At 33.9% G+C, this 14,287-nt stretch overlaps 1 protein-coding gene across 2 annotated transcripts in view; it reads left to right on the forward strand.

Annotated features, from left to right (window-relative positions):
- Positions 1-515: 515 nt before the first annotated feature.
- Positions 516-14,287, forward strand: part of LOC120333254 (uncharacterized) — a 40,402-nt gene continuing 26,630 nt past the window's right edge. Inside the window, exons 1-16 of one of the 2 annotated variants that reach the window (XM_039400624.2) lie at positions 516-636; positions 1,362-1,444; positions 1,864-1,953; positions 2,148-2,266; positions 2,923-3,042; positions 3,138-3,287; positions 4,021-4,104; positions 4,525-4,679; positions 5,081-5,207; positions 7,756-7,875; positions 8,245-8,388; positions 8,998-9,097; positions 11,007-11,095; positions 11,427-11,450; positions 12,620-12,769; positions 13,378-13,585. In XM_039400624.2, the coding sequence (XP_039256558.2) occupies positions 590-636; positions 1,362-1,444; positions 1,864-1,953; positions 2,148-2,266; positions 2,923-3,042; positions 3,138-3,287; positions 4,021-4,104; positions 4,525-4,679; positions 5,081-5,207; positions 7,756-7,875; positions 8,245-8,388; positions 8,998-9,097; positions 11,007-11,095; positions 11,427-11,450; positions 12,620-12,769; positions 13,378-13,585 (1,810 nt within the window). In that variant the 5' untranslated portion in view covers positions 516-589. The remainder of the gene's footprint in view (positions 637-1,361; positions 1,445-1,863; positions 1,954-2,147; positions 2,267-2,922; positions 3,043-3,137; positions 3,288-4,020; positions 4,105-4,524; positions 4,680-5,080; positions 5,208-7,755; positions 7,876-8,244; positions 8,389-8,997; positions 9,098-11,006; positions 11,096-11,426; positions 11,451-12,619; positions 12,770-13,377; positions 13,586-14,287) is intronic. The other variant, XM_039400625.2, reaches the window with a different exon arrangement.

Consider the following 14,287-nt stretch of genomic DNA (forward strand, 5'->3'; position numbering starts at 1 on the left):
AAACATTTTTTGTAAACGCTAGTTTTCGCGTTTTTACTTGTCACTTGTCGGGTTTTAGTTTGATTTCTAAAATTCAGGGATTATATAAATATAGTAGCTCAATGCTCTGCTCATTTTGTTCCTCAAGGGGTTATTTTAAAAGGATTGTAGACGCGATGACGAGCAGGGGTCTTAGAAACACCCATCGATCTCCTGACAGGCGAAAATTTTGAATATAGCCGTTAGGTGTCGCAGCTTACCCAAATCGTATGTGCTGGTTGGTTGTTAATTATGGCGGTCAGTATGAAAGCTAGGTTTTGGTTGTTTCGAATTGCGAAATAGATAACCTGTATTGGAGTTGAATACATAATTTGAAATGTATGCAAATTAGGCTATGAATGCTTTTCTTAGCTCTGAACCTTTTGCCATTGTTTATGTTGTTTGTTCTTGTTTTTTAAATTTTTGAATTGTCATAAAATAAATTCTCTCTCATTCCTGCATTCAAAGAATTTTAGATGCTAGGCTAGTTCAGAATACAGGAATATATTGCTTTGCTATAATAATCATCAAAAATAATTCTGTACTTACTTGAACAATCTAAAGGAAGGTCATGGATTCCGTGAAAGTTGCCATTCGAATCAGGCCTCTGATTTCAAGGTGCTCATTCCTGTATTTTGTATTTTATGCCATGTTTTGACTTTGTTCATTTTTATTGTTAGCTATTTTGGGTCTAGTATAGTTTAGTACCACAGGTACTTCCAGTGGGCGTAGCATAACGAATTTTGCATATGTTATTCCTAACCCCCACCTGACTATGCCATCCAAAAATTATGTCACTGCGACGTCACCATCACGTCATGGGTCTTGCCAAAGTATAATTACGATCGCCCGAAAGGACATCTGCGCCGCCGATAACGAACTCGCTAAAGCCGGCGGGCGAACTCTCTCCTATCGTGATCGTTGTGACGAGAAAACGAGAGAGATAGCTTGCTCGATTTCGGGTGCTCGTCTGCGCGTTTTGGACAACCATTCGCATACTTTGGTGGGCATTATTACGCCACTGTGACGTCGAAATGACGTAATTTTTGGGTGACATAGTCAGGTGAGGGTTAGGATTGACATATGCAAAAATTGTTGAGCCAGGCCAACTAGAAGTGCATGTGGTACTAAACTATACCAGACCCGCTATTTTAAGGTTGCCGCTGACAAGATCGAAGTAAACCAAATTTTCATTTCGCGGTCATTCTGCCATTCAGTACAAATACTGTGATCTTTTTTGTTTTCATTTTGTTATGCTTTACCGGAATCGGAATGGCTAATAAAAAACGATTTGATTGATTGATCAAAAGATTTTTTCCTAAAAAAAATTTTTTTTGTATTAGGGAACAAGGATCTGATATATTATGGACTGCTGACACTCATCAGATTAAGTTGAAGGAAGGAAAAAGCAAACCGTACATTTTTGGTAATTTTTAATCATTCTCCAATTAGCTTTTCTGCATTACTGTGTTCTCGGATTCCAAGATTGTCGCCGATATTCAGACTCATAAAATGAGAACTCTATTTGAAACGAGGGAGTGAGATCATGATGTTTGCTGTGATGTAGACTATTTGAAATCAATCACCATGAGCGAAACTCGTTTTCAGCCTATTAATAATTGTTCATTAAAGCTCTCGACGCTACAGTAAAAAATCATTTTCTTACATTTTCAATTGTTAATATTTTTTCAATACTTTTAAGATTCTCAATATCTGTGATTTTATTATATAGATCTTATTTCAATATCTCGATTTTTATATTTTGTTCTTGCAAACTATGAATAATTAATAACAAAAAAATTATTTACATCGTATCGGCCATACATTCTATTTATTCAAATTTAGATCGAGTATTTGACAGTGACGAAATAACAGGAGAAGTTTATGAAGAAATTGTTGAACCGATTGTTCAATCGGCCATGGGTGGATTCAATGGTGAGAAAATAGAATAACAAACAGTTTTTCCAACTCTAGAGCATGACAATAAGAAAGGATTTTCTCAGATCATATCCCCATTATAGAATATACTCCATATTTCTCCAGAGTCTCCATAATAAACGTCATCCATATTCCACCATCCTATTAACTTGACAAATTAAACGAAAATTGAATATTTTTTATTTGTTTAGGTACTGTTTTTGCGTATGGCCAAACCTCATCTGGTAAAACTTACACAATGATGGGAGATCGCAGGAATCTGGGAATCATTCCACTTTCTGTGAATGATACTTTTGCTTTGATTCAAAAGGTTTGTTTATTTTTCACATTGTGATTTTTATATTTGTATTTACAAGGTAATGGTTTAAAACTGTCAGGAAATGGGTGTTCTTTTTTTCAACAAAGCATTTTTGACAAAAAATATTTTTTTCAATTTTAGACTGGTTTGAATGATGTTTTATTTGTGATGGATTTGTTGAATATATTGGTGTCATTTCAACTATAAAAGTTCATAATTATGTTTGAATGGAATTAGTTACATCAGGATTAGTGAAAATTATGATTAATATTATTGGAGTCCGACTCGCAATTTCAACATCTTAATCAAAGATTCTGGCATCATACTAGACCCAATATCATCCATTGACATGTAAAGTTTATTGAAAAGACAAGAAAATGTGACAAAAAAGCCAGGCGCACTAGAATCTAACTCGGGGATTCTCAACTTTTACTCTATTGTTTACCTCTTGGCATATTTAAAAGAGAATTTACCCCCCTCGAACTTACCTAAACTGCCCTTTATATATGCCATGAACAAAATATGATGTGGGCAGTTGACATTGGGCTATACATTCATTCTGCAGGGACAGTGTGATAACATTTGTTGCCCCACGTCACAATCATGGAAATATTTGGTCATGTATTTTTCTGCATGCAAAAATATAAGATAATATGCTTTTTATACAGACACCAGAGAGAGAATTTCTTCTTCGTGTTTCTTACATGGAAATTTACAACGAAGTTGTTCGTGATCTTTTAGCACCAACTACCGAAGGACCTGGATTACAAATCAGAGAAGATGAATTTGTTAGTATTCTTTTTTGTGCAGAGTTGTGGAGTCGTTATAGAAAACTTTAGAATTTAGAGGATGAAAAATCCTCATTAATATAATTTGATTTTAGCGTAATGCTGTTGTACAAGGATTGACTGAAAAATTGGTCATGTCGTCAAAGGAAGTCCTAAAACTCATGGAATCTGGCGATAAGAGAAGACATACTGGATGTACAAATATGAATGAAAGAAGCAGTAGATCTCATACTATATTTAGAATGGTAAGTTCAACATCTTGTATTTACAATGTATCAATTATTGCACTGCTGCAAAGTCTGAGTTTGACATGTTGTCATTAGAGTTGTATTTTTGAACTATGCGGAATATGGAGTTTTAGATTTGTAATGGTGATAATCGAATTCAATATTTAGAAATTAATCTGACGTCGAAGTCTAAATTTTTTTAAATTGAGTGTGAGCTGGAGTGTGAATTTTTCCTGTCGGCAGTCGGAGTCCATTGTAAATTATCCCTGGATCATGTATGCAAAAATTTTTATTGTCAAAATTTGATTTACTTGGGAGCTGGAGTCAGAGTCAGATTGGAGTCAAATTTTATTTCAATTGGGGTTGAAATTCGTTCTCGTCAGTAGTTGGAGTCTATTGTAAATTACCCTTGTAGTGCTTATGCTAAATTTTTTATTGTCAAAATTTGATTTCTACGAATTTGGGATCTGTCGGAGTCAATGTGGCGTTGGAGGCATCGCATCAGTAGTCTGAGTCGATTGGTAATTATCCGCGACACATTCTTCGCTGTTGATTGCTTATGAGCCACAAATTTCACTTGACAATTTGATCTGTAATCCACTGTCATGGTTTACACATATCCTTGTCTGTAGCATCCATTTTAGTTCAATTGAACTAGGCATGTGAATTTTCATTTTAGTATTTAAAATTTCAGTTTCAGGTGCAAAATTGCTAATTCTCAGATCAACTAATTAATATATTCTTTTAACAGATCATCGAAAGCAGAGAAAGAGCTGAACATGACTCGACAAGAGATTCAATTGATAATGATTCTGCTGTTAAAGTCTCGCAACTGGTAATACTTTATTCAGAAAATTAATTTTACAAAAATGTTGTAAAGATAGTTTGCATGGAAGTGCTCATTCATTTAATAAAATACAGCTTTGGGTCCAAAACGCCTCATTCTGAAAATTTCTGAAAAGTCAATAATGAATAATAATGTGTGTGATTTTTACAACGCTATTTTGTTATACTTGCCAGTGTGACATGCTTTTTTAGGCCATCATCTTTAGGCCGATGAGCTATATCTCCGTGAATATTTCTTATAGCACAAGTGCAGTCACGTCAATTATTGTTTTTTTCCTCATGCGGAATTGTGCGTCAATCAAGAGAAAAATCTGTCTGTATGCTAGCTTTTAAAACTATTATACAACTCTGAAGTTGTAAAGAGTGAATCTTCGTTTTTAATTAATTAAGAGAGTCTATATTTATATAGAATCTTGTTGATCTCGCTGGGTCAGAGAGAGCAAGTCAAACTGGCGCTGAAGGTCAAAGGTTAAAGGAAGGTTGCCATATCAACAAAAGTCTTTCCACTCTTGGTCTTGTCATCAACCAGATATGTAAGGCTTCAGAAAGTGGACAATCAGCACAGTAAGTTTTCTACATTTTCAATTCCCATGTTTTCCCCGTAATGACTTTACAATTCTCCTTCATTGCTCCTTCACAAAAACTTTGAAATATGCAAGCCTAGTTTAACAGACTATAATATGGACACTCGGAAAATTTCATGCTTTATTGAGTTGATGTAGAAAATGAAACTAATTTTCTATTCATTGAAAGTCTAAAATTTTGACTTTCAGAACCTTGACTCCCGTCTCTGAGTAGTTTGAAAATATAACGCCATCTCCATTGAGAATATCCAGAATCACAGCCCTTTCAATACATTGAACTAAATTTATCAATTATATTTATTCATTTCCTTGTATGTATTTTCTAAACAATTATCGTATAATAATAGTAATGATATAATATTTTTAATCTTATTTTTTAAGATTCATAAGTTATCGGGATTCAAAACTCACAAGAATCCTTCAGCCTTCTCTTGGCGGAAATTCTCTCACTGCAATTATTTGTGCTGTTACACCAGCTTCTGCAGATGATACAGACAGTACATTGAGAGTAAGGAATATTTTTGTCTACAGACACTGTCTTCGCTTCCCTTTTTTCACTGTCTTCGCTTTTATGAATTGTTAGCGAATTTAATATCAGAATACATGTCATACCTTATTTAATATTTGAAGTTAAAAAGTGCTAAATTGTTACAGCAATGAAAAGAAAAAATTTCACATCATTTACCGGGCAGTCATTATTGCCAATTGACTGAACTGAAGGTTATAAATTGGTAGTCCCGTTTTTAAATCGCCCAATGCCCGAACAGTATTCTACTTGTTCGTTTTTTAATTTTTGGCACGCAATTTATTGAAGTATTCACTTCGCGGCCCGTTTTTAAGAGGCGAATATATTTGACAGGCCCAGGGTCCAAAACGAATCGAATATTCGAATTTATTCGAATATCAAAGTATTCGAATACCTTTTCGGCTGATTTTCGAATAATTCCGAATAGTAGCCACTTTCGCCGTAAACGTGATGTTTCGTTTTACCGGAATCTTCAAACGACTTTTTATGCTGTCTCGCGTATTGTAATGACGATGAAATAGTATCGGCACTTTGATTGTTTATATTCTGTGCGACCGTACGTCGCATAGTGTTGCGACACATTTCCATTAGTCGAAAAATTGACAATCACCGTATTTCCCCGGCTAATTAGTCGTTTTTCTAGGCCCAATTTTTCGGCCTGATTTTTTTTCTTCGTCTATTTGAGAAAGTATATTTATTTTATTTCTATGTGGCCTGCTTATTATTCGCATGAGTCTTCTCAAGCATGATTTGTGTAACCTTATATTTGGGTCATAGGGTCTGCCAATCATGATATTCAATCGCAGGCCGGTTATCGTTACTTTAAAGAGAAACACGGCCACCGTGATAAAATGATTTGTGACCCTTCAGTTTTGTCGATTCAGCAGAAAACGACAGGGACAGGAAAACACAGCTGTGAAATAACCCGTGGACGTACAGTGTAGTACTTACCACATTCGAAAATTATTTCAACATTCGGGTTAATAGGTTGTCCAAAATGCTTGCCGCTTTAAAACTTTATTGTTAAAAATAGTTAATTCTGTGAGTATGATTCTACCAAACTAACATGATCCTATTTGCCATGTAGACTTATTAACCGGGAAATACGGTATTTTTAGCCGTAATTGTTACGATATCCAATAAATTGTCACAAGTTGGAAAAACAAGTCGATTTATTAGAAAATAATTTCTGGCAAATAATTTTGATAACGATAGTTAAAAGTATCGATCCTTTACCAGGATGATTCGTTGTTGCGCAAAATAATGACTGGTACCAGCATTTAAAATGTCATGCCGTATTAATTTAATTCTGTTCAACTCATGGTTGTATCGACAATCTGTGGACATAAAATCTGTGGTATACTGACCGATGTGGGGAACTGCCCAATTATAATTAATTTCGAATTCGTATTTACAAAATAATAAAACTAATATAATTCTAAATGCAACGGCGATCTGTGGACTTCGAATGTGTGGTAAACTGCCTGATTTACCAACATTTGAGTTATGATAATAGAATTTAATTAACACGGTAAGGCATTTTAAATAATGGTATCGGTCATGGATTGGATATTTTGCGCAGCACAAAATCTTCCTAGTAAAAAGTCCATACTTTTAGGTACAAACCAATGGCAACCATTATCCAAATTATTTCCCAAAAAGGAGTATAAATTATTTTTCCGACTTGTGACAATTTTTTCGTCAGTACGAAAATAAGAATCAAAAACTAATTATATTAGGCACAATATCACGGCAATCTGTGGACATAAATTGTGTGGCAAACTCGCGATTAATATTAATTTTTGATTCCTCTTTTCGTATTTACAAAATACAACGGTGATCTGTGGACTTAGAATATGTGGTAAACTACCCGATTATAAATAGTTTTTGATTCCTATTTTCGTATTTATGAAATAATAAAAGTATTAATACTCAAACATACAACGGCGATCTGCGGACTTAAAATGTGTGGTAAAGTTCACGAATATAATTAATTTTTGATTCGTATTTTTGTACTCACGAAAAAATTGTCACAAATCGGAAAAATAACTCATACTTTATCGTTTTACTAAGATGATTTTGTGTTGCGCAAATATTCAAATCCATCGCCGATACCACTATTGCCGTATTAATTTAATTCTGTTGCTATGACTCATGGTATATAAAATATATACTGCAATAATCTGCAAATATGAAATGCCTGGTAATATAGCTAGGTTGTAACTTGTAGATAGCAGTTATGCCATTGCTTATTGTATGGAAATTCCTACATACATTTAGATAAGCTTCAATTAGTGTTTTTTTTTTCGAAGTATTCGAAATTTCATATTCGAAAAAAATAATTTCGAATGTATTCGAAATAGTGAACTATTCGGTATTGGCCATCCCTGTAATGACAGCATTTAACTACGTAATTGTCGCTACGTATTTGTTAATTTCTCTACTGGAAACGGAACTCCATAAATGAAATTGATAAATCTGTAATTACTTATTACTTCTCATTTACAATAATCCTTATATTTTCTAACAGTTCGCTAGCAGTGCTAAGAAGATCAAAAACAAACCTCACGTGAATGAAGTTTTATCTGATGAAGCTTTGTTGTACAGGCAGAAGAGAGAAATCAATCAGTTGAAAAAGAAAATACAGATGGTATTAATTTCATTTTATTTTACTTTCTTTGTGTAAAAATAATTCATTTTATGTTTGGGTTTAATGATTTTATTTAAACGAAGCTCAGAACAAGGCTATAAGAAACCAGTGTTGGCCGAAAGTTTTTAAACTGCAGGCCGTAGTAGGTCAAGTCCAGTCACAGGTCATCGGAGTCTCCTAGTTCAAAGTTGAGCCAATCACTAAGTGAAGTCTAGTTGGTTACGAGTCCTGTTTAAAATTCTCGTAACCAAATTCAGATTATGTTAATCTGTGTTGCGGAGCACAAACAATTATCTAGCACAATATTCGAAATTCTGGCTTTTGATTGGTTCTTCTATCAGTCTTGATATCCTTCTACCAATCGTTTAGCTTCAACTCAATTCTGGTAAGAAACAAACTGCGGAGCTTGAAACGATGTTGGAAGAGAAAGACAAACTTCAGAAAGAACAAGAAGAAAAAATACAGACATTGAAAAATATTATTCTAGTCTCAACACAGCCTGCTGATTCAAAGGTATTATCGTAGTCTATATAGAAATGTTCGAAATTAAATATGGGTGCGGTTGCCCCATGCGGCGGTTACCAAACCATAATTGGGGAGCAGGAGACGTGACGTTTTGTTGGAGCTTAAGTCAAACTTATTACTATAGTAGTTGGAGCTACCAGAAATATTTGCGACTGCAGCTTTCAACCATCTAAGTGTTTTTTTTTTACAAATTTTCTAATACTTTACATAAAAATGATAATCTGTAATTTTCGTCTATACTTTTTGAAAAAGGTTCGAGTTGAAAGTTCAATTTTTAAATTTCAATTCCTTTCATCATGGTCTTGAGTCACACTGCCACGAAGTTGCATTTAGGTCGATCATGGTAGTGGTCATTCCAAATAATGGCAATGGCTAAAGAGCAGGGGCTGCAGCTCAGCTTTGAGGTAAAAATAGTCTTCATGGCTGGAATCAGAGCTTTTGCGAATTTAAACCCTTCAAAGCCCTTGTGAAAATTTCATGCCAAAATCCTCACCTTGGTGTAGCAAATTGGTAATGAATCGTCATTTTAGTTATTCAAATAACGAATTATATGAATAAGTGTTATTTATTAACAACCTTTATTAATAAACTTTCCAGCGCCAGAGAGCCATAAGAAGAGAGACATGGTGTCCTGGTAAACTTGCTGCTGCGCCTAGATCACCACGAATGGATGCTACTCTTATGAATCAATCCTCTTGTGAGTATCGAGTTAGTAAATGTAATTCGTCATCTGCTCGAAATTAGGGTTCCATTCTTTCACTAAGAGGTGAAGTAGAAGCATTTTTGATCGAAGTTATGAAAGTGTATTAACTAGAGATGTACCGATGTATCGGTATCGGGTATCGGTATCGGCAATATCGGTCATTATTTCGGTATCGGCCATGTATCGGTATCGGTTAGATTAAGGCCGATATTTCCGATATATTTACCTTTTTACCTTACCTTTATATTTACCTTACCAGAATGTTTTAAAAGATAAGTTGGAATACTACTTTTCAATTTATTTTTTGTCTGGAGAGATCGTGAGCTATGAGCCATACTTGTCCCCATCCCCGCGAGGGAATAGGATTCACCTGTTTTAGCTATTTATCAGTCAAACTAGCTTAACTAATTTGGCTATTTTTGCTGTCAAATTTTTATATTGACATTTTTGATATTACATAGTAATTATGAAGAAATATATCAACACAGCATATAACAAAAAGCAAGTAGGCGCCCAGTTTTAAATCATACAGTGGAATTGGGGTCCTGAATAACGGCACATGCACTTTTGGCACGGATATAAATTCTGACTGTTTGTCGTCAATTACGACTATCATTTATTATCATTTTAGTCCGTCGATATCGATAAACTAAATTCCGACACAATTATCAGTCTACGCAGGTATTAATTTTAATTTTGTTTAACTACACAATTTCTTTATAGATATTTTGACATGACTGCCTAGAGTTAGACTAGATTGTCTCAAAATATATGATAGCAATTGTAAAATATTATAAAATAGTAAAGTAAAAAAAACTCCTCGACGGTTATGAGTAGGCCTTCTTCTTGTCGGTGCTGATTGATATTCTTTCATGTTGGCTTTGTTTTATTGCGGCGATGATTACGATTGATCACAAAATAAAATATTTGTAAAATGCTTTTAATTTGAACGTAGGACGACGGCGCTAGAATGTGTGGGCGATATTCTTTTAAACATAAATAACGATATTCCAAAGTCGCGATATTAACAATAAATTCGAATTGGACATCCCGGCTCAGGATTTTTCTAATTGAACACCGAGATTACTAGCGTGTATCTTAATCAGTTAAAGCATCTGGATGCCAAACATCAAATTCATATTATGTGATAGATCCCTTTTTCGATCTAAAATAATGTGTGCTATGAACAACGCTCAAAGACCATTGTTTTAACCCGTCTGCCCTACACAGCACACCTAATTAAGTAATAATTACATAGTATTGGTATCGGAATATCGGTAGTATCAGCCTTTTTGTAGTATCGGTGTATCGGTATCGGTATCGGCGTTTTTAGTTGGTATCGGATCGGTATCGGTATCGGCGAAAAAAGTGGTATCGGTACATCTCTAGTATTAACATGTCAGTAAATGATGTGCGACTTTCTGTTTTTTTTTTTTTTTGTATAAAAATAGAAAATTTTATAAGTTAGAACATTTCTGCACACAAAATGACTTGATTCAATTTTGTATTGAATATTTAAATTTTGACAAATAAGAACTCGATGGGTGAAATTCATACTTGATTCCAAATGCGATTCCAAACAACTCATTGAGGATTATACAAATTTTGAGGACTTAATTAAGCTGTTGTGTATGTGTACAAAATATTGAGTACGGTAGGTATGAGACCCCAAACCCAGACTAGGAAGTCAATTCGAGTCAACATACTATCCAAATTTTGAGTCTATTTACTTACAAATAAAGTCTCACTGGCAGTTAGTTGAGTACCACGTCGAGTCCAACTCGAGTATCAGTGACCTGATCGTACGAAACACTACTAATCGTTTTCATATAGTGTCAGGTATAAATTGGTATACTGTCACAACTAATTTTATTATAAAAAATAATTTGTTTTTCTTCTTCAGTTTATCAAAAACTTGATCAAACAGTAATTTCTGCTGAATATGAACCAATTAAAAAAAGAGCTCGATTTTTTGACTTACCAACAACTACAGTAAGTACAGAAGTTTAAATGATTTCGCATAAAATTCAACTATTTGAATTGAGACATTTTTTCTTTCGTTTTAATTCTAGACTAGGATTCGAAGGGCATCTACTTTGACTTAATGTTTATGGGGCTGTCTTCAAATATGGGCACTACGAGAAGTGCAACCCTTCTTTAATCGTTGAGAATGCTTAAACAACTTAATGCTTTTGAGTTTACACAAAAAAAAATTTGACTTTAATTATCATCTTTGTTGAAATTCAACTTTACAGCCTTTCTTACAACATTATCATCACTGAATTAAAATTAACTCATGTTTTTGTCTTTCTCTATTCTTTAGAAATCAGCTCAACAAGAAATTAAAGTAAATATAAAGCATGAATAAAATAAAACTAACAATAGCAATTTTTTTTAGTTGTAGCAATCATTGAGACCAGTTCATGATAATTAATTTATTCGCCTTTTTTACTTGAAACTTGAACAAATTTGTGTAATAATATTGTTATTGATATATCGTATTCTCAGGAACAACATTCTATTTTAAAGAAAGCAAAAGTGAGGACAGATATTAATTAACGGTGTCATGAATAATTTTAATTGTAACTGTATATTGTATAGTGGAAAATAATAGCCGTCACTCACTATAAAAATAACTTACTAATTAAGAAAATATGAGTAAATCAAATCACTAACTTTTAACAATATTTGCTAACTGCCAGGAACGCATCGAGCCCAATATTTAAATACATTTGAAATTGGTTTTATTTGATATAGTAGATTCTGAAATTTAGGAATGATTTATAATATTTATTTACATTTGATGGTTTTTCATTTCAAGTATTTGACATCTAATAGATAGCAGAAAAATAAACTTCATTCGACAACTAACACTTTATAGAAATAGGGAACCACCCAAAACGATGCTTATTTCCACTATTCTACATCACTGAAATTAAGTTCTTTTTGATTTTACAATGGTGTGTATTAATTTCTGCATAAACAAGATCCAATTTAATTTATATATATTCCACATTCGGTAATATTCCGAATGGTTGATAATTCAATTTTGGCCATCCCTGATTGTGCATGACATTGTTTGGGCATACTTAAATTGTAGTCCATTTCTACAACTTGAAAATATAAGCTTGGATAATACTATTAACTTTTAAAGAATATCTGTCAATGATTTCAACAATTCAGATTTTTCCTGAATTCTTTCACTGACAAATATGGATTATTAGTCGTAATTTAAGATAATTCATTCTTTTTCAGTTCTTTATTCCCTTTTCTGTTCTGATTTCTTCACTCTTCTCGGTTGGTATTCGTCCTGTAGCCAATATTTTAAATGAGCTCTTCATATAGAAATTGCTGCATGCAGAGAAACTGTTTTAAACCGAATTATAAAAAACGTCGGAGAAAAATATTCGAAAAACTGCAATAAAACTTTTAAAGCAAAAACTTACAGAAAATTTGATCGCAAAATTACCTAATCATTCATTTTGGCTGATGTTAATTTTTTGGCCTTCTTTTTAGCCGATGACGCCAGGATCGAAGTTACGAGCTGATGAAGCAAGCGATAAATTTGAAACCTTAGAAGATGAAGTTGTGAGAATGAGGAAAAGACAAGAAGATTTAGAAGACGAGTTATTAGAAGTGAGAGCTGCAAAAAATAAACACCTGCAGGTCTGTATTTTTATGTTTTATATTGCGCTTATTTGCATCTTTTGCTACAAACAAGAAAAGCCCATATGAAAAAAACCTACGGACTCTGCAGGCTTTTCGTTTACTTATTAAAATACTGACTTGGCTAATTTTGTAACTGCCCAAAAAAGCAATAACATAAATAATAAAATTTTTATTTTACTAATGACAATAAATCAGTAAGTAACAATGCGTTTTTTTATTTTTATTTTTATAAATTAGTGTGTGGCTTCGTAAACAATAGTCAACTCCCTAGGGGCTCAATAACAGAAAAAGTTAAAGAACCCCTAGTTTAGAGAACTGGAATCTTTTTGTTGGGCATTCCCTACCCAATTTATTACAATTTGGCTAAAGGGGTGTGCATGGGATTTGAACTCAAGAACCCTATGGCAACACAGTTAAATCTAACACAGAAGCTACGAATAAAATTTTTGTCTATCAGAAGTCGAAAGTTGGAGCCAGAGCCATTTTAGAAACGGATTAGAATTCGAGGTTGAAAATTTTTTCCGGCTCTGCAGCCGGAAAAGCCTATATTTTTTTATACTTCCCACATTTGAAATTTATTTGTAATGATTTTCTATACCCTATAGGAGAGAGAATCGCTCAATCTCAAAATGATGAGAATGCAGGGAGAAATTACTGCTCAACGTGAGACACTCGACGACGTCATTGAGGAGAAAAATCAAATTGAGGACGAAAAAAAAAAACTAGAATCAAAAATTAAAGATCAAAATTTGAAAATATCTGATTATGTACGAAGAGAAAGTCAGTGGGAAAACTCAAATCCTGATGTCAGAGGTTCGATCATTTCTTTCAAGTTCACCCAAATTTTACAGGAGTTTTGAAATAGGATAGGTAAGACTGGCTGGTAGTTACCGGTTATTTCGGCACTCCAGAAGTATGTATACCAATATGGAGATAAATAATTTTGTTCGCCTAGTTGTGTAAATGGACTAAACCTATGAACAGGGGGATATCCACTTGGCTAACACAGACAGTCTCTGAACTCATAATTAATAACTCATAACTAAAATAAGGAAAATTGGAATAAAATTATCGCCTAACCCAGGGGTCGGGAACCCATGGCTCGCGAGCCATATATGGCTCTTTTGGTGACGGCATATGGCTCCCAGAAAAATCTAATATTCTAAGACTAAGCTTACTATTGTTACGAAATTTCAAACACTTTTATAGCCAATTTTGGCAGAAAATTCCCAATACGTTTGAGAACGCGCGCCCAGCACATGTCTATGTTATGTAAGATAATCACCAGACAGGCATTGTGACAAACAAGGGGATTCTGGAACATATATTGTGACATCACAAAGCGATAGAGTTTTAAAAACACTACGGAGATGCCTAAACGAAAAAGGGTGATGAGTACCGTAGATTTCAACTTGGGCTGCAAGTGAGCAACCGTTCAAGGCCCGCAGCGACTACATGCAGCATCAGAAATCTCATTAAATGTATATTGACATTGTATGTGTTGACTTTTGAGTA

This window comes from Styela clava, chromosome 13 (assembly GCF_964204865.1).
Source record: "Styela clava chromosome 13, kaStyClav1.hap1.2, whole genome shotgun sequence".
NCBI classification, from domain to species: Eukaryota; Metazoa; Chordata; class Ascidiacea; order Stolidobranchia; family Styelidae; genus Styela; species Styela clava.